Below are 26,237 nucleotides of genomic sequence, written 5' to 3' on the forward strand. Positions count from 1 at the left end.
AAATCATTGTTTACCCTGAGAGGTATGCGGAAGTTGACTTCACGTTGAAATGGCGAGCCATTTTCTCTACTTAAACATGTGTAACTGCCCAATAAGCAAGAGTCGCTGACTCCTTTTAGCAACACGTTACTGAGTGTGGTATCTGGCTCTGGTGGTGGCCTGTTTTAAATGGATCGATGTACTCACAGTATAACTGTGACAAAACAAGACATGAAATGCCCAGCAGCTGCATGATAGAGATGGTGTCCCCCCCCCCCATTAAGCTCCCTTACTTTGATCACAAAGAAATGCATTGATATTGTGCATCTTGCCACTCTACAAACAACTGTCACTCAACTGGTAAGCATAAAGTGATGACGTCTCAGCTGTATAACATACCATTCATCACAAGCATTATTCCATCACATTACCCATTTCTAATTTAATTGCTCGAGTGAATAAGGAATGTAAGCGGACTTTAATCCAGTGGAAATCCTTATACAATTTCTCTCCAGTCACTATCAACACTGCTTTCAACACTGTTTGCATCTAACACTATCTCCTAAAAAACATAAGAAAATATCAATTGATATTTTTTACTTAAGGCTTGTAATATATGGTCAATAAATGTAAAATTTAATTCTCTGATGAGTAACTTTTCTAACATCAGTATTATGATACATTAAATAAATTTATTGTTTTTAAATTTGAAATTATTCTACAGGAAATTACTTTCCATACCATTTGGAATAAAATTGTTAGTGGCCCTCTGAGCTCTGAGCACTATGGGACTTAACGTCTATGGTCATCAGTCCCCTAGAACTTAGAACTACTTAAACCTAACTAACCTAAGGACAGCACACGACACCCAGTCATCACGAGGCAGAGAAAATCCCTGACCCCGCCGGGAATCGAACCCGGGAAGCCAGGCGTGTGAAGCGAGAACGCTACCGCACGACCACGAGCTGCGGACAAAATTGTTAGTGAAACTGTATGATCATAAGTTATATATTTTCCTGACACCAGATCTCTAACAATGCACATTGCTTCAAAACAGCACATACTATGCTCCAGAGTGAATATTCATCGTGGATATATTTTTGTGTGTCTGGAAAAATTCCCTGTTTAAAGATGCATTACATAAAATGCTGAGGACATGACTTTTCAAGTTAGAACAGTTACTCAGAATACTGCACTATATTCCACCAACACCATGTTGGAGCCTCTATAGTGCTAATAACTTCAGAAACAGGTCTCTGTACTATTTCTAATAGCTCTGTTTTGTGGAATGCTATTTTAAATATATTCTCTTTTTCCTTCAGTGGGACTACTTCCTCATTTTTCTGCTACATTTAGAAAATCAATTTAAAAAATGTAGAATAACCATAACAATAATCATTCAGCTAGAGTGTGATACCATTGTATTCCTTGCTTTGCTATCGTGAGCTTCCTTTCATTAAGTTCCATATACTCTGGTCACAACACTAGTTGCCGCTATCAGTGTGGAAGAGGCAAGGGACAAGGTAACTAGCAGCAACAGCAGTCCTCTCACTGTCAGTGTGGCAACTAGGCTGATGTCTTGAGTTCAGACTATAGTGTTGGCACCAGCTGACATTCCAAAGGCTGCTTTAACTTCTCCTGCTGAGTGTACCCTAGCATTTAATTTTTTTACCAAAATTGCTGATTTACCACGTGTCATCAAACAGTAAGAGGAATTTTTCCCTTTCTTACAGAATCTCAGAATCTTTGTCCTCCTCAGATATAACACACTTGTGCAAGCTCTTCCCACCTCAGCAGCACTTCTGAAGCCTACTTTTCATTATGGTAACAGTGAGCAGGAGCACTGTCATATGAAATTTCCATGAGTCGTCTTGCTACAATTCTGGTTGTTTTCTTCAGACTGCTTCACGCAAACACCACACAACTTCCAGGTATATGTGAGTGCAGGCTTTCTCGGCGAATTTCATATATGAAGTCTTCACGGGTTGTCAGCCGAGTAGCGTCGTCTCTTCCAGGTAGTACTCCTCACTGACTGTACGACAATAACTCATGTTGCACTGTCCCATTGTAAACAAAGAAAACAGTGAGAAGAGCATTCACACATGACTGAACTTGTCCAATTTTTTTTCGGTTTTGGTTCATCAGGCAGTTTCCTTTGGGCTGATTGGGCTATGGTTTCAATGTCATAACCACATACCCTCATTTCATCACCTATTATAACCTTCTTTGCAAGTTCTGGATCATTGACAATTTCGTTCAGCAATTCCAAGCAATGTCGATGCAACGTCATTTTTGGTCGAAATTCAACAATTTTGGAACATATTTTGCTGCTACACGTTTCATATTTAAAACATTTGGCGAAAAAAAGAAAAAGAGAGAGAGAGAGAGAGAGAGAGAGAGAGAGAGAGAGAGAGAGAGAGAGAGACCGACCAAGGCATTCGTCATCTTCGATGTCTTCTCGACCCTCTTTGAAATATTTATACCATTCACAAACACTTAGTCTCATTCACAGTAGTTTCGCCAATAGCCACAGTCATGATTTTGAATGTGGTGCTGCACTGTATTCAATTTTCCAAGTAAAATTTAATGCAAAGTCTTTCATCCATGTTTTTTGAAAGTAAATGTCCACCGAGCACTCTAAAACACACAGAACCTTTTCGACTGTCAACAATAAACTAGATATTCAAAAAAGTTGAAAATGCAAACATAATCATGAACATATGTACCAAGAAAATAAAAAAAAAAAAAATATGAATTGGATGTATAAAACTTGCAAAATTAAAACATACCTGTTAATTTTTAATCGCATCTTTTATGTCATAGCTTCCACAATGAACTAATCCACTAACGAGACAATGAAAATAATATACATTACTGTTCAGAGGTGAATTTAAAGAAAAACTAGAAACTGCTCAGATATACTGCACAGAAAAGGCAGTTCACTCATACACCTGAAAGAGTGCACAACAGCTCCAAATACCTTTTACGCTACAGTGCTCTATATCGACTGCTCAATAAACAATAAATAGAAACTGTTAATTTATTTTAAAAGCTTTTCAGCCAATTAATATTTATCATCCTTTGTTGAACTTCAAAAATGATATAGTTAAACATAACTACTTAGCTAAACTGAATGGCAGAGTAAACCAACTGCAACAGTAATTTCAGACATAGCGCCTATGGAAACAGAATGACCTCTTTTCTTTCCTGGCCTCATCCCATATCTGCACAGGGACAGCATGTTAATCTGGATATGGCAATGTTAGTGCTACACTGTGAAACACTGCCCGTGACTAGTGTTATCCCAGAAGGAAGTGTCAGAATGTTTTTGGAAATGTTTGTGTATCCTGTACCAGAGGCGGACCATGTGTACCAGCCTAGTACAGTATTCCCTTTGTCAAATGTGGAAAACGGCCAAAAGACTGCATCCATGTTAACTGGCGCACCAGCCCTTGTTAATCCGCTGGACAGATTTAAGCTGGTCAGGGATACCTCCTTGAATCCCAGAAGTGACATTCTAACAAACGCAGCTATCTGAGTGGGTTATGGAACTACAATGACTACTTACTAAAACACTATAAGTCACTTTTCCTTCAATACTGGTGACTGATCACCAACAACAACTAAAATGGGATTTTGTCTTAAGATTAAAAACTGAGCAGTAGAGTTCACTTCAAAATTAAGTTACCATTTATTCTGACAAAAAGTTTAATACTCTAGGGGGCCCAAGAGTGATTTTTGGTGATACTGCTGCAACTGTAAGAACCAATTTATCCTTGATTTATTATATTTGTCCGGCATTGGTTTAAGTTGTATATTACATAATTAGACCTCTGATCCATTTGTTAAAAAAGATAAAAACATTCTTGGATTGCTGGCAGGACCCCACTTGGTATACTACATTACATATTTTGATTTCTCTTTTTGTTATTTTTCATAATGTTAATGTCATAAATTTTCAAAAATACCCCACAAGCGAATCTCAGACCATTACGTTCTTCAGATGTTGGACGAATGTGATCTCAGGGACCTGAATGATGTCTCGAGTGAACCTGATGAGGACTTCATTTCAGAATTAGATGTGTCAGAACTGGAAGATAACCTTTAAGTTAATTCAGAAGAAAGTGATAAAGCTAATGAAAATGCTGATGAAGGAGGCGAGTTTACAGCACAATCAGGAGGAAAATGAACATGTTCAGTTTTCCCAGTGATTCACTGTTTCCAATATGACACTGTCAAAGGACCTCCCAGGATCGCACATGCAAGTGATCTTGCACTCACAATGTCCAAAGATTTCAACAGTTCTTTGATGGCCAAACTGTAGATGCCAGATGCACGTTCACCAATCAGGTACTGTTTGGCATTACAATGCAGATAATGCTCTCAACAGAATGATAATTTGGACGGATGTAAATTCTATCAAACTGAGAGCATCTTTTTGGTGTGCTACTGATGGCTATGTTCTTTGCTGCTGGAAAGAATCAATTTCTGAAATGTGAAAAACAGATGAAAACATTAGTCATGCAATTTTTAAAACATTTGTCTCTCAGTTTTACTGCTACCATGGCATGGAATCAACTTGCTTGTGTTCTTCAGTTTATTAGGTTTGACAATAAAGCAATACATCCACTATGCTTATTTAATTTAAATATAACCTTAGGCATCCAAAGAACCTAATCTGAGTAAACTTCTACACCTCTATGTTGAGAAATGCAGGAAAAAGGGGGGGTGGGGGGTGGCAGCAAGAAGACACCAGCTTTGTAAACAATATTGACTACTTAGTCTTTTATGTTAAGGGTTAAATATGAATTATCATGCAAATTTCACAGCTCAGACTGCACCTCTGACTGCCATACAGTAATTTATGAAGCCACAAAAATTTGTTGTGTGTTTTCAACCATGTTATTTCTCTCTAATAGTACAACATACTTGCAAAAAATAATCTTTCAAAATAATACGAAGAACAATGTGAGGGCTTAAGAGTCATAATGACATATCTAGAAAATTGTATATTTTTGACATATTGGCTTTACTACTGCCTTAATGTTAAAGCTGGGAACTGTTGATTGAATGTAAACACTCTCCAAGAAGCATGAGATACCACAATTATCAGCAATTTGGATTTGGTGGTAGTAGTGACAGTGTTTCTAATGTACCAAATTTCTTTTGCCTTCATCTCAAAACATGCATTTTGTACGTGACTCTTAATCCCTGAATGTTAAGTACATGAATTACTTTTTTGTACACGGTACTGAATGATTCTCCTGCTACAACCATCTATTGCATGTTGTTGTCGTTGTTGTTGTTGTTTTCAGTCCTGAGACTGGTTTGATGCAGCTCTCCATGCTACTTTATCCTGTGCAAGCTTCTTCATTTCCCAGTACCTATTGCAGCCTACATCCTTCTGAATATGCTTAGTGTATTCATCTCGTGGTCTCCCTCTACGATTTTTACCCTCCAGTACTAAATTGGTAATCTCCTGATGCCTCAGAACATGTCCTACCAACCGATCCCTTCTTCTAGTCAAGTTGTGCCACAAACTTCTCTTCTCCCCAATTCTATTCAATACCTCGTCATTAGTTATGTGAGCTACCCATCTAATCTTCAGCATGCTTCTGTAGCACCACATTTCGAAAGCTTCTATTCTCTTCTTGTCTAAAATAGTTATCGTCCATGTTTCACTTCTGTACATGGCTACACTCCATACAAATACTTTCAGAAACGACTTCCTGACACTTAAATCTATACTGGATGTTAACAAATTTCTCTTCTTCAGAAACGCTTTCCTTGCCATTGCCAGTCTACATTTTATATCCTCTCTACTTCGACAATCATCAGTTATTTTGCTCCCCAAATAGCAAAATCCCTTTACTACTTTAAGTGTCTCATTTTCTAATCTAATTCCCTCAGCATCACCCGACCTAATTCGACTACATTCCATCATCCTCGTTTTGCTTTTGTTGATGTTCATCTTGTATTCTCCTTTCAAGACACCGTCCATTCCGTTCAACTGCTCTTCCAAGTCCTTTGCTGTCTCTGACAGAATTACAATGTCATCGCCGAACCTCAAGGTTTTTATTTCTTCTCCATGGATTTTAATACCTACTCCGGATTTTTCTTTTGTTTCCTTTACTGCTTGCTCAATATAGAGATTGAATAGCATCGGGGAGAGGCTACAACCCTGCCTCATTCCCTTCCCAACCACTGCTTCCCTTTCATGTCTCTCGACTCTTATAACTGCCATCTGATTTCTGTACAAATTGTAAATAGCCTTTTGCTCCCTGTATTTTACCCCTGCCACCTTCAGAATTTGAGAGAGTATTCCAGTCAACATTGTCAAAAGCTTTCTCTAAGTCTACAAATGTTAGAAATGTAGGTTTGCCTTTCCTTAATCTTTCTTCTACGATAAGTCGTAGGATCAGTATTGCCTCACGTGTTCCAACATTTCTACCGAATCCAAACTGATCTTCCCCGAGGTCGGCTTCTACCAGTTTTTCCTTTCGTCTGTAAAGAATTTGTGTTAGTACTTTGCAGCTGTGACTTATTAAACTGATAGTTCGGTAATTTTCACATCTGTCAACACCTGCCTTCTTTGGGATTTGAATTATTATATTCTGAGGGGATTTCGCCTGTCTCATACATATTGCTCACCAGATGGTAGAGTTTTGTCAGGACTGGCTCTCCCAAGGCTGTCAGCAGTTCTAATGGAATGTTGTCTAATCCTGGGGCCTTGTTTCGACTTAGGTATTTCAGTGCTCTGTCAAAATTTTCATGCAGTATCATATCTCCCATTTCGTCTTCATCTACCTCCTCTTCCATTTCCATAATATTGTCCTCAAGTACTTTGCCCTTGTATAGACCCTCTATATACTCCTTCCACCTTTCTGCTTTCCCTTCTTTGCTTATAACTGGGTTTCCATCTGAGCTCTTGATATTCATGCAAGTGGTTCTCTTTTCTCCAAAGGTTTCTTTAATTTTCCTGTAGGCAGTATCTATCTTACCCCTAGTGAGATAAGCCTCTACATCCTGACATTTGTCCTCTAGCCATCCCTGCTTAGCCATTTTGCACTTCCTGTCGATCTCATTTTTGAGACGTTTGTATTCCTTTTTGCCTGCTTCACGTACCGCATTTTTGTATTTTCTCCTTTCATCAATTAAATTCAATATCTCTTCTGTTACCCAAGGATTTCTACTAGCCCTCATCTTTCTACCTACTTGATCCTCTGCTGCCTTCACTATTTCATTCCTCAAAGCTACCCATTCTTCTTCTACTGTATTTCTTTCCCCCATTCCTGTCAATTGTTCCTTTATGCTCTCCCTGAAACTCTGTACAACCTCTGGTTTAGTCAGTTTATCCAGGTCCCATCTCCTTAAATTCCTACCTTTTTGCAGTTTCTTCAGTTTTAATCTACAGCTCATAACCAATAGATTGTGGTCAGAGTCCACATCTGCCCCTGGAAATGTCTTACAATTTAAAATCTGGTTCCTAAATCTCTGTCTTACCATTATATAAATCTCTGTCTTACCATTATATAATCTATCTGAAACCTGTCAGTATCTCCAGGCTTCTTCCATGTATACAACCTTCTTTCATGATTCTTGAACCAAGTGTTAGCTATGATTAAGTTATGCTCTGTGCAAAATTCTAACAGACGGCTTCCTCTTTCATTTCTTAGCCCCAATCCATATTCACCTACTACGTTTCCTTCTCTTCCTTTTCCTACTGTCAAATTCCAGTCACCCATGACTATTAAATTTTCGTCTCCCTTCACTACCTGAATAATTTCTTTTATCTCATCATACATTTCATCAATTTCTTCATCATTTGCAGAGCTAGTTGGCATATAAACTTGTACTACTGTAGTAGGTTTGGGCTTCGTGTCTATCTTGGCCACAATAATGCGTTCACTATGCTGTTTGTAGTAGCTTACCCGCACTCCTATTTTTTATTCATTATTAAATCTACTTCTGCATTACCCCTATTTGATTTTGTATTTATAACCCTGTATTCACCTGACCGAAAGTCTTGTTTCTCCTGCCATTGAACTTCACTAATTCCCACTATATCTAACTTTAACCTATCTATTTCTATTGCATATTATTTTGAATCGGTGGAAAATAACATAGTTGGGAAAAAAAAGGCGACAAGGTTTACCCACAAGTTAAGGTCGTGTTACAATGTTTCGAGTCTCTCTTATAATTAATTATCTGTAGAGACACTGTGCTTGCTTGCAGAAAAAAAAGTTTCATAAAAAATCCACATGACAAATATTTTTTGTCAAGTTGGATAGAAGCATACTGCTCTGTGAGTTCCTCAATTCCAAATTGTTTAACGTGTGGAACAACACTTACACCAATACTCTGCATGAAGAAAGGTGATCCATGACAGCTGGCAGTGCTATTTGCAATTTCGAAGCATGAGGTGCAAAAAGCTGCAGCCAGTACTGTCCAAAAGCCATGAATGCCTACAACAGCAGCAACATTGAGGGAACATAACCAAATCACACAACTTATTTTTTTGTCGTATGCATGGGAAACAGATGTGCCAAGCCCATTTTACCGCTGCCCTGTCAATTACAGTTGATTATCAATAACATTTAAAAGCCTCCTAGTAAGAGACCCCTCTGGCCACAGGAAATAATTGTTACCTTTGAATCTCGCCTCACATGATTCTACATGATGGATGTGTATGCATTCTTACAAGGGGACATTATGGACTACCCCTATTATTTCAAATGAAATGTATTAATATTCGGTTTTAAAGCCTCTCGGTTCAGCTTTGAATACAAAAACTAAACATATACATATTAATGTACCATTAATGCCATTAGCAGCTGATAAAATCCATTAAAGACACAAATGCAAACCAACTTGAAGTATGTTTGATTAACTTATATTCTATTAAATTATTTTTGTAGGTGTTTTGAAAATAATTATTTCTAGTGTGGACCATTAAAAAATTAAACAGTTAATAAATTATTGTTTGATGCTTCATGCCTACCTGTACTGCTCGAAATGATGTTATGAATGGTATCATCATATGAAATCCTGGCTGGCTTACATTGCTCAGCAATGCACCACCCTGCAAAATGATGGGTAACCTGCTTAAAATAACAACTACAAAATACTACAACCTAAGTAATGCAAAAGATACAATTAAATATGGTTTGAATCAGAAAATGTGCACTGAAGATAAAAATTTAGTTACAAAACAAACAAGAACATGAAAGGCATAAAAAACATGAAATTATTATGGTATAAACTACAGATGGGGGAAGGCAGAAATACAGAATAAAGTATAAAAGTAAGAACAGAAGTTTTTAGCAGTAACTCATGAAAAGCATAAATAAATGCTGACTGAGCTTGACAAAGTAACAGGAGAAGTAAGGAATGTGGCATCAGGGTAACAACTGGAGACATTTCACACTCAGTGGTGATAGAAAAAGAGTGGCTAACTACCACTTCCCCACCAATGAAGCCCTCTTTATGAAAGAACTTACCTACATCATGGTAGCGTAACAACATATTATTAGCAGGGTAAAAAAGAAAAAAGGGATTATTCATATGCACAGCAGCCGCTTACGGGATTTATAAGTTGGAAAACAGAAAGCAGCAAATCACTGTCTTTCACCCTAGCAGATGTGAACAAAGCATATTGTCGGCAAAGAAACAATACTGCTTAAATGACAAATTATCAATTTCGCATTTTTCAGTCAGTTTGTGTCCTTGACTCCCTGCGCATCTACTCTTACTGCCAGAATGCCAATTTTTTAAATTATCTACATATAAAACAAACTAAAACAATATCGTGTAAATGACACAGCAAGAAAATAGGTGGAAATACTGCACAAGAATGAAATACTGTGTAACAAGATTGTTTTGGACATAAATAATACTGTGTAAATTCAAAACTGCGTAGCCACATCACATTATTTGTTTTATTATAGGGCGCAAAAACAGCTAAGGTCATACATGCCCGTATCAGAACCACAGAAAATGAAGAAGAAAGAAGTTAAAAGCAACTACACTTTAAGCACACTCTACAGAATGAAAGACAGCTAAAAACAGGGACTAGGAGAAAGGTCCATAAAATATGCTGTACAGACAATGGATATCCTGAACTAAAGATTAAATGTCCTTCGCCCTATTGCTATGAAGGATAAAAAGTTGCTGACAGACAGCAACACACAAATCATCAGCAGGAATAGATCAACTAGCTGGCAAAATAGGAGGACTGCAGCCTTGGCAGCAGTGCCAGTAGCCTCATTCCCATCTGATTGCCAGGGACCATGGACCCACATAAACATCACAGTGGCTCCATCAAGAGTGAGCATATGGAAGCTAGCTTTACTGGACCAGTTGGACTAAGGGATTGGCGGTGTACAGCACACAGAGGCTCTGAAGGGCACAGAGAGTAGGAGCAAATGACAATTGAAAAGCCTGTGTCACCGTATGTACAGCATGGCTCGATACAGGGCGATGAGCTGCGATGCAAATACTGAGCAGTGTTCCAGAAGCCAATGCTGAAAATCATAGCAGCAAATGACATATGCAAACCCTCCACTAAGGTCAGTCCGAGAGTCATCAGTGTACACAAAGGTACTACAGCAACATTCTGTGCGAAGGTTGAGAAACTTAGGGCAATAGAGTGAGTCTGGAGTAGTGTTCCTTAGAAACGGATGAAGTCCAAGGTGAACATGGGCTGCTGCACACAGCCAAGTTGGTGAAGTGTTCACGCCCACTGGGAAAGTGGCAGGTAGCTGGAAATCAAGCTACTAGAGCAATAGCCGAAAGTGAACTCCAGGCGGTAACAAAGAAGAGGGACGCGCACAATACTGGCAGTAAAAGGAGTCATTGAAAGAGGCAGCATAGGATGGGTGGCCAGGCATGGCAGAAACAGCATGCTTATCCGCTGAGGAGAACATCACATCGGTATGACGGCAGTAGTTCGCAGCTTCTGCATGCACACACTCAACCAGGCCAGTGTATAACGTGCTAGTAGCCAAATGGAGGCAAAGATGGTGGGTTCTATTGAGACAACATAATATGGACAGGCGTGCATATGCAGAAACAAAAAATCGGTACTCTATTTTTGAACGGACAAGAGATCGGTACAAACGGAGGAGGTTGATCTGATCTGCTCCGTAGGAAGTACTGCCGAGGACACGTATGACAATAAGGGACCACGTACAGCAGGCAGTCAGGTAAGAAGTGGGAGGACCAAGAAAGTTTCCTAACAAGCATGAGCCCCAGGAATTTTGTAGTTTCGACGAACGGAAGATCAACAGGTCCAAGATGTAAAGACGATGGGAGCAACCAATTGCATCACCAGAAATTCATACAAACATTTTTGTCAGTGGAAAAGTGAAAGCCATTGTTGAGGCTCCAAGAATAAAGATGACCGAGACAATGCTGAAGATGCTGCTCAAAGAGACTAGTCCATGGAGAATGGCAACAGACTGCAAAATTGTCGACAAAGAGAGAGCGAGACATACCTGGTGGGAGCCAGGCCATAATAGAGTTAATGGCGATAGCAAGGAGGACAACACTCAGGATGGAGCCATGAGGCACACCGTTTTCCTGGATAAAGATATCTGACAAGGCAGAACCAACATAGACCATGAAAACTCGGTCTTTTAAAAATTCCTGGAGGAAACAGGGCAGGTGGCCATGAAAGTCCCACATGTAGAGAGTACGGAGAACACCAGTCCTCCAGCAGGTGTCATAGGCTTTCTCCAAATAAAAAAAACACGGCCACAGTCTGGTATTTCCGCAGAAAACCATTCATGATATGGGTTGACAAAATGAAGAGATGGCCAACTGCATAACAGCGTGCTCAAATTCACATTGTGCGGTGGTTAGTAGGTTGGTTTCTGGGATTAAAGGGACCAGACTGCAACGGTCATCAGCCCCTTGTTCCAAAACTTGAAAACTACCACACAGAGTAAAAAAACAGATAATAGAGACAACAGACAACACAGGACAAGAAAAACTCAGACAAAGAACAGACATAACAAATGGTTGGCCAACCATAGAATAAAAAAGGAAAAGCCAACCACCGAGAACACATTAAAAACTCAATTTAAAACCGTTGGCCAAAGGCCAGAATCAACACACAACAATAAAATAAAACAAACACTCAAATTAAATGATAAAAACCCCCTGCCCGAATAAAACGTAAAACTAAGCCAGCCATAGCAGGGTCATCAGTTAAAACGGCAGGGAGCGTATCAGGCAGTGCAAATGTCTGCCTGACCACAGCTAAAAGGGAGCAGGCCAACAAAATGTGGGCCACTGTCAAAGCCGCCCCGCAGCGACACAGAGGAGGGTCCTCCCGACGCAGTAAGTAACTGTGTGTAGCCAAGAGTGGCCAATGCGGAGCCGACAAAGGACGACTGAGTCCCTGCAGTTGGCTCGCATGGATGATCGCCACACAGTCGTCGTCTCCTTAATGGCACGGAGTTTATTGGGCGTGATCCGATCGCGCCATTCAGCGTCCCAAAGCGCAAAAACTTTTCGGCGGAGGACTGCTCGCAAATCAGTCTCTGGGAGGCCAATGTCCATAGATGGTTTACTGATGGCCTCTTTCGCCAGGCGGTCAACATATTCATTGCCCGGGATACCAACATGACCGGGGGTCCACACAAAGACCACAGAGCGGCCGCAACGGGCAAGAGTATGCAGGGACTCCTGGATAGCCATCATCAGACGAGAACGAGGGAAACACTGGTCGAGAGCTCGTAAACCGCTCAGGGAATCGCTACATATCACGGAGGACTCACCTGAGCAGGAGCGGATATACTCTAGGGCACGAAAGATGACGACCAGCTCAGCAGTGTAAACGCTGCAGCCAGCCGGCAATGAACATTGTTCGAAATGGTCCCCTAGATTAAGCGCATAACCGGCACGACCAGCAACCATCGAGCCGTCAGTGTACGCAATGCCAGAGCCCTGATACATTGCAAGAAGGGAAAGAAAGCGGTGGCGGAAGGCCTCCTGAGGGACTGAGTCCTTCGGGCCCTGTGCCAGTTCCAGCTGAAGGCGAGGGCGAGGCACACACCATGGGGGTGTACGCAGGTGCCCTGAAAGGAGGCGGAAGAAGTAAGAACCCAAGCCTGGAGAGAAGCTCTCGGACGCGCACCGTGATCGTACTGCCAGCCCTGGGTCGACGTTCTGGAAGATGGACGAGCGACTCTGGGAATAGTAGCCGATAGTTAGGATGCCCAGGCAAGCTGAAAACATGGGCAGCATAAGCGGCCAGCAAACGTTGGCGCCGTAACCGCAGTGGAGGGACACCTGCCTCCACTAGTATGCTGTCCACAGGGCTGGTACAGAAAGCACCAGAGGCAAGGTGTATCCCTGGTAGAGCCGTAACAGGGTAGATCGGTCGGCGCCCCAGCGGGTGTGGCTCAAGCATCTCAGAGCATTTAGATGCCGCCAACACGCCTGTTTAAACTGCCGAATATGAGGCAGCCAAGTCAGCCGGCCATCAAAAACTACACCCAAAAACCTGTGGGTCTCCACCACAGCAAGGAGTTCATCGGCAAGATAAAGCCGCAGCTCAGGATGGACCGTTCGGCGCCGGCAGAAATGCATAATGCGGGTCTTGGCAGCCGAAAACTGAAAACCATGCGCTACAGCCCAAGACTGCGCCTTGCGGATAGCGTCCTGTAGCTGATGTTCAACAGCTGCAATGCCAGTAGAGCTGTAGTAAAGGCAGAAGTCGTCAGCATACAGGGAAGCGGAGACAGAATTTCCCACCGCTGCAGCGAGCCCGTTTATTGCGATTAAAAACAGGCAGATACTGAGGACAGATTCCTGTGGTACCCCTTCTCCTGGACTCGGGAGGAACTATGAGAGGCCGCGACTTGGACGCAGAAGGTACGATACGACAGAAAATTTCAGATAAAGATCGGCATAGGGCCCCAAAGACCCCATCCATGAAGCATAGAAAGTATGTGATGACGCTATGTCGTATCGTACGCCTTCCGCATGTCGAAAAAGACAGCGACCATGTGCTGACAGCGGGCAAAGGCAGTACGGATGGCAGACTCCAGACTCACCAGATTGTCGGTGGCGGAGCGGCCTTTACGGAATCCACCCTGAGACGGAACCAGAAGGCCCCGAGACTCCAGTACCCAATTTAAGTGCCGGCTCACCATCCGTTCGAGAAGCTTGCAAAGAACGTTGGTGAGGCTAATGGGGCGGTAGCTGTCCACCTCCAAAGGGCTCTTGCCCGGTTTCAAAACGGGGATGACAATGCTTTCCCGCCATTGTGACGGAAACTCACCCTCGACCCAGAGACGGTTGTAAAGGTCGAGGAGGCGTCGCTTGCAGTCCACTGAAAGGTGTTTCAGCATCTGACAGTGAATGCGATCTGGCCCAGGAGCGGTATCAGGGCAAGCGGCAAGGGCGCTGTGAAATTCCCACTCACTGAATGGAGCATTGTAGGATTTAGAATGGTGGGTGTGAAAAGAAAGGCTCCGACGTTCCATCGGCTCTTTAATGGAGCGGAAGGCCAGTGGGTAATTGGAAGAAGCGGAACTAAGAGCAAAATGCTCTGCCAAGCTGTTGGCAATTTCGTTGGAGTCTGTACAAACTGCTCCATTCAGTGAGAGCACAGGGACGCTGAGAGGGGTCCGATAGCCATAGAGGCGTCGGATCTTGGCCCAGACCTGTGATGGAGAGACATGGAGGCCAATGGTGGACACATACCACTCCCAGCACTCCTGCTTGCTTTGGCAGGTAAGGCAGCGGGCCCGCGCACGCAGCCGTTTGAAGGTGATGAGGTGTTCAATGCAGGGATGTCGCTTGTGACGCTGTAGCGCCTGCCGGCGATCTTTAATCGCCTCAGCGATCTCAGGCAACCACCAAGGCACAGTCTGCCGCCGAGGGGACCCAGAAGAACTGGGAATGGCAGATTCTGCGGCAGTAACAATGCTGGTGGTGACTGAGTGAACCACCGCATCAATGTCATCTCTAGAGAGAGGCTCAATAGCGGCAATGGAGGAGAACAAGTCCTAGTCAGCCTTATTCATAGCCCATCTGCTGGGGCGCCCAGAAGAGTGATGCCATGGCAGTGACAGAAAGATTGGAAAATGGTCACTACCACACAGGTCGTCATGCACACTCCATTGGACAGACGGTAAGAGGCTAGGGCTACAGATCGATAGGTCAATGGCGCAGTATGTGCCATGCGCCACACTGAAGTGTGTGGAGGCACCATCATTTAAAATCGAGAGATCGAGCAGCGCCAATAAATGCTCAACGGTGGCGCCTCGACCTGTTGTCACTGACCCACCCCACAGAGGGTTATGGGTGTTAAAGTCGCCCAGTAACAAGAAAGGTGGCGGCAGTTGGGCTATAAGCACAGCCAGGACATGCTGCGCGACATCACCATCCGGTGGAAGGTAAAGACTGCAGACAGTAACAGCCTGTGGCGTCCACACCCTAACAGCGACAGCCTCTAAAGCTGTATGTAGAGGGACAGACTCGCTGTGAAGAGAGTTAAGGACATATATGCAGACGCCACCAGACACCCTTTCATAAGCTGCCCAATTCTTATAATAACTCCGATAGCCACGGAGGGCGGGGGTTTGCATTGCTGGAAACCAAGTTTCCTGAAGTGCAATGCAGAAGAAAGGGTGAAGGCTGATAAGTTGGCGGAGCTCAGCTAGATGGTGGAAAAAACCGCTGCAGTTCCCCTGGAGGATGGTATTGTCCATGTCTAAGAAAGGCGTGATGGGACTGGGAAGGCAGATTACGCCGCTGGGTCACCTGCTGCCTCCGAATGAGCACCTGTGCTAGTGCTTTCCATGGTGTCTGAAGGACCGGCGAGATCGAGGTCCTCAGCAGACGCCAAAATCTCCACCTCGTCCTCAGACACAGTGCTTGTAGGAAGCGGTGGGATGGGTGCCACTGCAATGTCGTTAGCCTTGGGGACTTTCTTCTTCTTCTGTTTCTCTCGCTGTGCCTTTGGTGGTTCAGGCTTGGAGGGCTTCACTGGGTCAGTCTCAGGGACGGACGACGACCGTGAGGCCCTACGACCAGGGACTGGTGGTTGTTTCAGCCACTTGCGGGTGTCCGCTTTTCCGCTGGTCGGAACTTGCGAAGGTAGGTCCCAAGGGACCCCTTCCTGGCGAGAGTAGCCGAAGAAGTCTTACTCTTCTCCGGCTGGGAAGGGGGAACTGATGTCCCCGATGGTTGGGGGGGTGTTGCTCCTGAAGAAGATGGAGCAGGGGCAACAGGGAGTGAAGTGCCCCCCACAACCAAGGGGGCCGGTGGATTCTGACAGTTCTTAGAGCCAACGATAAGTGACGATGGGAGAACCGTTGTTCCGTTTAGCCTCTGTGTAGGTCAGGCGGTCCAGGGTCTTATATTCCATTATCTTTCGTTCCTTCTGGAATATCCTACAGTCCGGCGAGCAGGGGGAATGGTGTTCTCCGCAGTTAACACAGATGGGAGGCAGAGCACATGGAGTATTGGGATGCGAAGGACGTCCACAATCTCGACATGTGATGCCGGAAGTACAGCAAGATGACATGTGCCCGAACTTCCAGCATTTAAAACACCGCATCGGAGGAGGGATATATGGCTTCACATCACAGCGGTAAACCATCACCTTGACCTTTTCGGGTAAAACATCACTTTCGAAGGCCAAGATGAAGGCACCGGTGGCTACCTGATTATCCCTTGGACCCCGATGGACGCGCCGGACGAAGTAAACACCTCGTCGTTCTAGATTGGCGCGTAGTTCATCGTCGGACTGCAGAAGAAGATCCCTGTGGAATATAATACCCTGGGCCATGTTTAAACTCTTATGGGGAGTGATGGTGACGGAAACATCCCCCAACCTGTCGCAAGTGAGCAACCTCCGTGACTGGGCAGAGGATGCTGTTTTGATGAGAACTGACCCAGAGCGCATTTTGGACAAGCCCTCCACCTCCCCAAACTTGTCCTCTAAATGCTCCACAAAAAACTGGGGCTTAGTCGACATAAATGATTCCCCATCTACTCGCGTACACACGAGGTACCGGGGTGAATAATCTCCACTGCCTTCTTTGGACAAACGTTCCTCCCATGGAGTGGCCAGGGAGGGAAATGATCTCTGATCAAATTTCTTTCCATTGAGGTTAGACCTCGATCACTTAGAGACTGCTGTTGGAGGCCCACCAGCGAGAGATGATGTACCACGCTTCATTGCGGGTCATCCACCCTGATGCCACCCACTCCGACCAGGGGCTCTCCCCACGGGTGCCACCCAGCCGCAGCAAAGACCACCTGGCAGGATGGCCTTTGCGGGAGTCCCGATGCCCCAAAGAGATAGGCATCTACTCCTCGGCATACGTGGGGAGGTAGCAGCTCAGGCATCAGCAGTGCGATCCCTGTGTAGTCAGGGGGCTACCACCAAGAGGGTACATGATGACCCCACCACAACGGACTCACTACCGTGCTGGGTGTCGAAATATCCATGTACATCACGAGGGCAAAGATGGAAGTGCACAATGGAGGGAAGGGATGCTATCCGGAACATACTGCAACAGATGTGGCCGGAAGCTCGATGTAAGACCAACTCCATGAAAATATCAGGTGTGCCAGATCTTAGGGCAAGATGGATTTAAGATGCACCACGTAAGGTGTCCTTCCCCAAATGGTACGCACTAACGGAAAAATTTGGAAATAGAGTGGTCAAACCCCTCAGGGGACCATCACATTAAAGGCCGAAACAGTTGAGACTCCTTTTAGTCGCCTCTTATGACAGGCAGGAATACCGCGGGCCTATTCTTACCCCTGAACCCGCAGGGGGGTGGTGGTTAGTAAATTGCAAGACTCGAGCCACCATGCCAGCCGGGTATGAACAACACATTCCATCACCTTGCAAACACAGCTTAAGAGAGAAATGGGGCAGTACCTAGAAGAAAGGTGTTTGTCCTTACCCGACTTAGGTATGGGTATGACCTTGGCTTCACACCAACGTATGGGAAACGTGCCCTCTGCCACGATGCAATTGTATATGTGAAGGAGAAAGAGCTAGCCCGTAAGAGAAAGGTGCTGCAACATCTGCATGTCAACATTGTTCTTCCTTGGAGCTGAGGATCGGGATGAAGTGAGAGCACGGTTAAGTTCCCTCACAGTAAAAGTGGTATTGCAGCACTTACGATTCTGAGAAGATTAAGGGTAGCACCCAAGCCTCCTCCACTTGTTTCCAATCGACAAAGGCAGGGTCATAGTGGGTGGAGCTCTAAATCTCTGCAAAATAGCGGCTCAAGGTGTTGGAGATAGCAACAGAGCCAACTGTGACATCATCTGCTACGGTCAGGCCGGAAATTAGGGAATGGATCTTGGTCCCAGAGAGCCATCGGAGGTTGGTCCACACGACAGAAGAGGGAGTGGAACTGTTAAAAGAACTAGTGAATGAAATACAGCTAGCTTTTTTGCTATCCTGAAGAACACGACAACACTATGCATGCAACTGTTTATAATGAATACAGTTCGACATCATAGGATGACAGTTAAAAATGCGGAGAGCACGTCTCCACGTGCAAACTGTGTCATGATATGCCTCAGTCCATCAAGGATCTGCGACATGGTGTGGTAATGATGAAGTGCGAGGAATGGAACGTTCTGCGAAGGTAAGGATAATGTTCGTATGGTATTCTACCTGGTCATGGTTGGTTGGTCAGTTTAAAGAGGGGGGCGAGGGAAGGGTCCAAACTGCTAGGTCATTGAATTCCACAAGAGAAAGAATAAAAAAACGACACACACAGCACAAAACTGGGAGATAGGAAAAACGACAAGAACGGCAGAAGCGCAACAAACACTACAATGAACAAAATGGGGCAGGAAAACCAAAGAGAGACGCAAGAGACAGGCAGAAGAAATTAAAACAAGAGAGCAAATGACCATGGCTGGCAGAGCACGAGAATAAAAAGGATAAGCCAGTTGCTCAGCAACACATTAAAACTTCCAGAATAAAAGCACTAGGGTGGAGGACACATAGGAACAAATGACATGTGCTAAAACTTAGAATGATAAAACCAACTCTCACACATAAAACAAAACTAAAGCAGCTGATGAGGTGTCGTCAGCTAAAATTAATGGTAAACAGTCTAGTAACTAAAGATTTCATTGAAGGGCAGCCGAAGTAGGGCAGCGCAACAGAATAGGGCCACTGTCAACCGGGCACCACACCGACACTCAGGTGGGTCTTCACGGTGCAGGAGATAGCTGTGGGTCACACAAGCAGGGCTAATGTGGAGCCCGCAGGGAACCGTAGAGTCCCTGCAAGAGGCCTGTATGGAGGATTTCCACACATTCATAGTTTCCTTAATGGCATGCAGTTTGTTGTGCATACCAAAGTTCTGCCATTCCATCTCCCAAAGCCAAAGAACCTTGTGGCGTAATAATGCAGGTCAGTTATGGGGATGCCGATCTCCAGAAGCAGTTTCCATGTAGCCTGTTTGGACAGCCTGTCGGCAAGTTCATTTCCTGGGATTGCGACGTGACCTGGAGTCTAGAGAAACACCACTGAACGACTGGACCGTTCCAGGGCATGGACTCCTGTATGGCCACTACCAAAGGATGGCGAGGGTAGCACTGGTCGATAGCCTGTAGGCTGTTGAAGGAGTCAGTACAGAAAAGGAACGATTCGCCAGGGCATGAATGGATGTGCTTAAGAGCACGAAATATGGCCACCAGCACTGCAGTGAAAACACTGCAGCCATCTGGCCAGGAGTGCTGTTCAATATGTCCTCTATGAACATAGACGAAACCAACGTGACCATCAGCCATCGGTGTAAACCACTTCAGAGTCCTGGGACATGTCAAGAATAGAGAGGAAGTGACAACGGAGAGCTGCGGGATTAACTGAGTCCTTAGGGCCATGCGGAAGGTCCAGACATAGCTTCAGCCTAGGTTTACACCATGAAGGTATATGTGAATGGATCTCGAGTAGAGGTGGTAAAGGGAAGACTCCAGTTCAGACAGAAGGGATTGGATGCAAACAGCAATTTTAAGCCCTGACCTGGGCCGCCAATGTGGGAGATGAACCGCCATGGTTGGGAAAAGGAGACGGTAATTTGGGTGCTCAGGAGAGCTATGAATGTGTGCAATGTAGCTGGAGAGCAGTTTTGCATGTCTGATCTGCAATGGAGGGCCTCCAGCCTACACCAGTATGCTGCTCACCAGACTTGTCCTAAAAGCTCTGTCGCTAGTCTAACTCCATAGTAGTGCACTGGATTGAGTAAACGTAATGCTGAGGGTACCACTGAACCATAAGCCAGACTCCCATAGTCAAGGCAGGATTTGACAAGGGCTCTGTAGAGCTGCAGCAGCGTAGAGCGATTTGCATTGCAGTTGGTGTTGCTCACACAGCGGAGGGCACTGAGGTGCTGCCAGTACTTCCACTTATGCTGACGCAGATGAGGAAGCCAGGTCAATCGAGTGTTGAAAACCAGTTCTAACAATCGATATGTCTCCACTAACGTGAGTGGATCGTCATTAAAGTAAAGTTTTGGTTCCACATGAATGTTACGACACCGACAGAAGTGCACGACCCATGACTTTGCAGCTGAAAACTGGAACCCGTGGGCTAGAGCCCATGACTGTGCCTTGTGGATGGCTCCCTATAGGCGCTGCTCAGCGACACCAGTTCTGGAGGAGCAGTATGGAATGCAGAAGTCGTCCGCATACAGAGAAGGTGAGACTGACGACTATACAGCTGCTGCTAGACCATTAATAGCCACTAAAAATAAGAGAGAGACTCAATACGGAGCCCTGCAGGACTCCATTCTCCTGGATATGGGGGAACTATGGGATGCACCAACTTGGACACAGAAAGTACGGAGTGACAGGAAATTATGAATAAAAATCGAGAGCAGACCCCAGAAAGCCCACTCATATAAAGTGGCAAGGATATGATGTCGCCAGGTTGTGTAAATCAAAAAAGACGGCAACCAGGTGCTGGCTCCTGAAAAATGCTATTCGGATGGCAGAATTGAGGGACACAGGATTATCAGTGGTAGAACGACCCTGGTGGAAGCTGCCCTGACATGGAGCCAGTAGGCCCCGTGACTCCAGGAGCCAACACATCTGCTGACTTACCATACATTCTAACAGCTTACAAAGAATGTTGGTGACGCTGATGGGCCAATAGCTATCCACATCAAGCGGGTTTTTACCAGGTTTGAGCACTGGAATGATGGTGCTCTCCCACCATTGCAATGGAAAGAAGCCATCGCACCAGATCTGGTGAAGATGACGAGATGTCGCTTGTAGTCCAATGAGAGATGTTTAATCATCTAACTGTGGATCCGATCTGGCCTAGAGGCTGTGTTGGGGCAATGTGCAAGGGTGCTGAGGAGCTCCCACTCTATAAATGGAGCGTTATAGGGTTCACTGTGACATTCAGTGAACGGGAGGACTTTCCACTGTTTGTGGGTGCGAAAGGCTGGGGAGTAATTCTCTGATGCAGAGGCTCAAGCACAGAGCTCAGCAAAGTGCTTGGCAATTGCATTGGCATCGGAAGATAACACGCCATTGATGTTAATGGCGGGGACGTCTGTCAGGGTCTGTCACCCAAAAACACGTCTCGTCTTCGTCCCGACTTGGGAAGGGGACGTATGGCACCCAATGGTTGACACATACCTCTCCCAACACTCCTGTTTCCATCTTTTTATAAGCTCGCGAACGTGGGCATGGATCCATTTAGAAGCTATTAGATGCTCCAGGGAAGGGTGCCACTTGTGTCGCTGTAGAGCCTGCCTTCACTCTTTAATGGCCTCAGCAATTTCAGGCAATCACCAAGGTATTGTCTTTCGCCAGGGCACCCTAAGGAACAAGGGATCGCATTTTCCGTCACAGAAACAATCGTCCTGGTGACTTGCTCAACCACCACATCGATGTTACCATGTGGGGGACATTCAACAGTGACAACAGAGATGAAAGCTTCCCAGTCTGCTTTGTTTAAAGTTCATTTGTTTAGGCGTCCATGAGCATGATGCCAGGGGAGTGACAGGAAGGTGGGGAAATGTCACTACTGCACAAGTCATTGTGGGCTCTCCACTGGACAGATGGGTGAAGTCCTGGGCTGAAAATTGATAAATCAATTTTCAAGTAAGTACCATGAGCCACACTGAAATGTGTGGGGGCCTTAGTATTTAAGAGGTAGAGGTCGAACTGAGACAGTAAAATTTCGACTTCTCTACCTCGGCCAGTAAGCATGGTGCCTCCCCACAAGGGGTTATGGGTGTTAAAATCTCCCAAAAATAGGAAAGGCTTAGGGAGTTGAATCAGTGCAGCCAATACATTCAGGGGTACTGTGCCATCTGGAGGAAGATATACATTGCAGACTGTTATTTCCTGTGTTGTCCTTATCCTAACAGCCACAGCTTCAAAAGGAGTTTTAAGGGGCACAAGTTCACTACATTCTGAGTTCAGGACATAGACGCAAACTCTACCTGACTCCCTATTACATTCTCTACAGTTATTGTAATATCCCCTATAGCCACAGAGGGCAGGGGGTCCGCATTGCCGGGAACCACATTTCCTGGAAGGCTATGTAGAAAGCAGGTTTGAAGCTTAACAGTTACCGCAACTCAGCCAGGTGGTGGAAAAAACCGCAGCAATTCCACTGGAGGACGATGTTATCGTGAGGCTGGGAAGGTATGAAGTGCACAAGGAGGCAGGTTATGCCTCAGAGTCACCTGCTGCCACCGACTGAGTATTTCTTTCCATTTCTATTGCGGATGAGGCATCAGTGAGAGCCAGGTCCTCAGGGGAAGCTAAGATCTCCGCCTCATCCTGAGACACAGAATTGGTAGGGAGTGGCAGTGTTGGGGCTACCGGAGGGTCCTGTGTCTCAGCAGTCTTCTTCTTGGCAGAATTGGTAGGGAGTGGTAGTGTTGGGTCTGCTGGAGGGTCCTGTTTCTTAGCAGTCTTCTTCTTGGCTTGCTTGCCCTCTTGCTTCTCTTTAGGGCCTTGCTGGAAGGGTTTCTCCGAAGTAGCTTCAGGCATGGAGAAAAACTGAAGCTCTTCACCTAGCAGCACTTGGCTCCTTTAGCCACTGGCAAGTACCTGCTGTGGCATTAGTGGAGACCTTGGAAGAGAGGATTCCAAGGGACCCCTTCCACACGAGACGCTGGCAGAGGCTGCTGCTTCTCCAACTGGGGGGAGGGGACCAATGTCCCCTGGGTTAGGGGGACATAGCTCGTGAAATAGGTGCTTTGGGAGCAACGGAAGAAGATTTGACCCCTACCGCCAAGGTAGGGGTTGGTGAATCCTGGAGAAAAGGCACAATGGTTTACTAGCTGAGAAATTATAAGGGAAAACATCTTGTATGCAAGAAAATGTTTCTCAATACTCTTGGCATTAAAGAATGGACAGTGAGATACTGGCTGGATAATGCCACATATGGGATGAGCCCACATTCCCAAATAAAACAAATGAAGAAAGATGAGAAAAACTTTGTAAAATAATTTCTGGACTGTCTTCCAAAACTGGCATCACATTACTTCAGGAACTTAGCTTATTTTCCCCCAAGAAAGACCAGTGCAATTTGTGTTGTAATTACAGGCTTAGAAACTTGAGTGAAGATATTTGAAAACAGCACATACAATGGAAAGAGCAGCAAGGTTGCAGAAAGATCTAGTTAAGTAAGATTCCCAGCACAAGCTCTGCATAATCTACACCATGGACTAACAGGTCATGAGAGTAGCACCACTTTCGCAGGCAAGTGCAATTTATTATACAACAAAATTGGCTTTCCATAACTTTACGATGTGTAATTTAGAAAGTCATGATGCAGTGTGTTACTGGTTCGATGAAACACAAGGTGAATTGGTAGCATCAAGTTTTGCCGTATCTATCGTGGACACGCTTTCCAAAACAATTAAGGAAAATCTTGTCCCAGTCATTTTGTATTCTGACGGCTGCACAAATCAGAACAGAAATGAGATATTATCAAAAGCTCTTTAAGATCAGCAATTGATTCAAGAGTATTGATTACATAAAAGTTTTTGGAGAAAGGTCACGCTCAGACGGAATGTGGCTCCAATGCAAGCTCAAAGGACATGAAGCTTCTCTTCCTACCCAATATGCCTTGATATCTAAAGAGGTGAGAAGAAAGCCACGACTTTACGAAGTCCATTACCTAGATTACTCCTTTTTAACTAGCTATGCAAAAAAAAGTTTGTTCAATTAGACCCGAAAGAGCTGCAAAGAATGAGCCTACATTTATGGACCTGAGGGCGATACAGTATTGTCCAAATGGTATTATTCACTGCAAGGGCACTTCAATGAGGTGTGGCAAGAAATACCAGAAGTCCAACAGGTTTCTGCTTCTTTGCAGGAACCTCAGGGACAATCTCTCTGTTTTTGAACTGTGGACACTTCCTTGCAACATAATTCCTAGCTTCTTTCATAACCTCATCTTCCTTGTCACTGTCAAGAAATTTTAAACACCCACACTTAGGATTCAAAAACATTGCAAGTTTGTGCATCATTATTTCAGACGTTTGCTTAAACATGATTTTGCTGCAGTCTTTAAAGATGTTATAAACAGAATTTCTCCCTCACTTTTCGAGCAGTTTCACCATCCACAATACACATAGATACAGTGTTGGTGCTTTGGAGGCTTCGAGATCACAGGAGGCATTTTCAAATGGTGTCGGCAAACTTGTTACATCTTCCAACATTTTTTTGTCAATGGTGTCAATCAAATTGTCGTGATTTTTCTCTGACAAAATTACGAGAACTTTGGACCACACAAGTTAACTGACTCCTACATGTCTAGTTTGCTGTTCCATCACGTGTCCACATCTCCATTCAACAACTTCTGCAGGTTGTTCTGAACACCAGATTTTTTAAAAAGTTGTGACAACTTGACAATTTATTAATCATTGTACATCATTCTTATCATCACTGATAATTGCTCCAGTCGCATGCTCTAGCGGAGTATTGAGGCTGTGCGCTGAGCAAATGTGTGTCATATTGACGAAGCATTGCTACAAAGGTTGGGTTTCTGTTGGCAACAAACGTGACATTTTGCACAATGCTGAGTAAACCAAACAACTGTAATATCTTTATCAGTTCATGTTTAACGTTTCCTCCAGATTTTTTAAATATCACACTCAATTTTTTCTGGTGCACATCGCTAACCTCAAGCTTTCCTTATTCAGTTAATGACTGAAAACATTCCCCACCTCCATAGAAACTGCTTTACACATATGGTCAGTGGTTGGTTTCCTTTAAATTTCTTGAAATGGTGGTTGGTTGTGGTAGCAATTCCTTGACACTCAACACACCACAACTGGCCTTCACACCAAAAAGGAACTGTGCCATATTGAGAAATCCGTTTCCACAGGCAACTTCGAAAGTCAATGTGTCCTTGCTGATAAGATTGATGAGCTTTTTCCACAGTAGTTATCTTCAAATTCAGAGGTAAATCAGGAAATTTTACGTCTTTAATTAGTATTTAAAAAGTAATTATACACTTCTGTCCAGCCTCTCACAAATTTTTGTGAATCTGAAGTTACAGATTTGTTTCCAGTGTAAGAATACATTAGTTTACATGCAAAACAGGTCACTGTATCTTATTTTCTCCTTGTCACCAAATACACAACCGAATTTCTTCCCAGTCAAAGTTTTCAAATCTGGTTTCTCGTAATAAAGTGATGCACCTTGTTTCTTCACCTTACATGAAATTATGTCCATGTTGTTAATTTTATTAAAGCACCTGCACTAATGTTTACTCTGAAACAGTCATTATGTGGTCACTCAATGACAAAGCATTAACTGAAGGCAGAGAAACTTGGCAACTCAACACCTCACAAGTAGCCAGTGGCCAGGCTTGTCACTCAGAATGTGCTTCACAAACCACATTAAAGATAAAACTGTTGCAATACGTTTTCACTAGCTACAGTTCCCTTGGTGAGAAGGGGAGCAGACAAGGGAGGGCAGCTGAAGTAGTTGTAGCCAGAAAGTGAGAATGGAAACAGACTTCCAAACTGTCTCAGAATGCCCACTAATTTCAAGCTTCCAGCTAACGTTACAATAGCCATGCGGTGCCCATTCATGGACTCTTGTTCAGCAACCATAGGTAACAGTTTGACGAAAGGAATATGATACGACTGATACTGTCCTTTAATTTTTAGTTAGAAAGGAAGTATTATGTGGGATATCCACAGATAACGCAAGGATATCCACAATGAAATGTGTTTTTATCCGAAAGGAACAATTAATCCAGATATGAGGATCTGTGC

General features: G+C 44.3%; 1 protein-coding gene across 3 annotated transcripts in view; it reads right to left on the minus strand.

Moving 5' to 3' along the window:
* LOC126236654 (erlin-1-like) overlaps window positions 1-26,237 on the minus strand; it is a 59,499-nt gene that overhangs the window by 12,131 nt on the left and 21,131 nt on the right. For all 3 annotated transcript variants that reach the window (XM_049946117.1, XM_049946119.1, XM_049946118.1), the window contains exon 3: window positions 8,981-9,061. In XM_049946117.1, the coding sequence (XP_049802074.1) occupies window positions 8,981-9,061 (81 nt within the window). The remainder of the gene's footprint in view (window positions 1-8,980; window positions 9,062-26,237) is intronic.

This window comes from Schistocerca nitens, chromosome 2 (assembly GCF_023898315.1).
Source record: "Schistocerca nitens isolate TAMUIC-IGC-003100 chromosome 2, iqSchNite1.1, whole genome shotgun sequence".
Lineage (NCBI taxonomy): Eukaryota > Metazoa > Arthropoda > Insecta > Orthoptera > Acrididae > Schistocerca > Schistocerca nitens.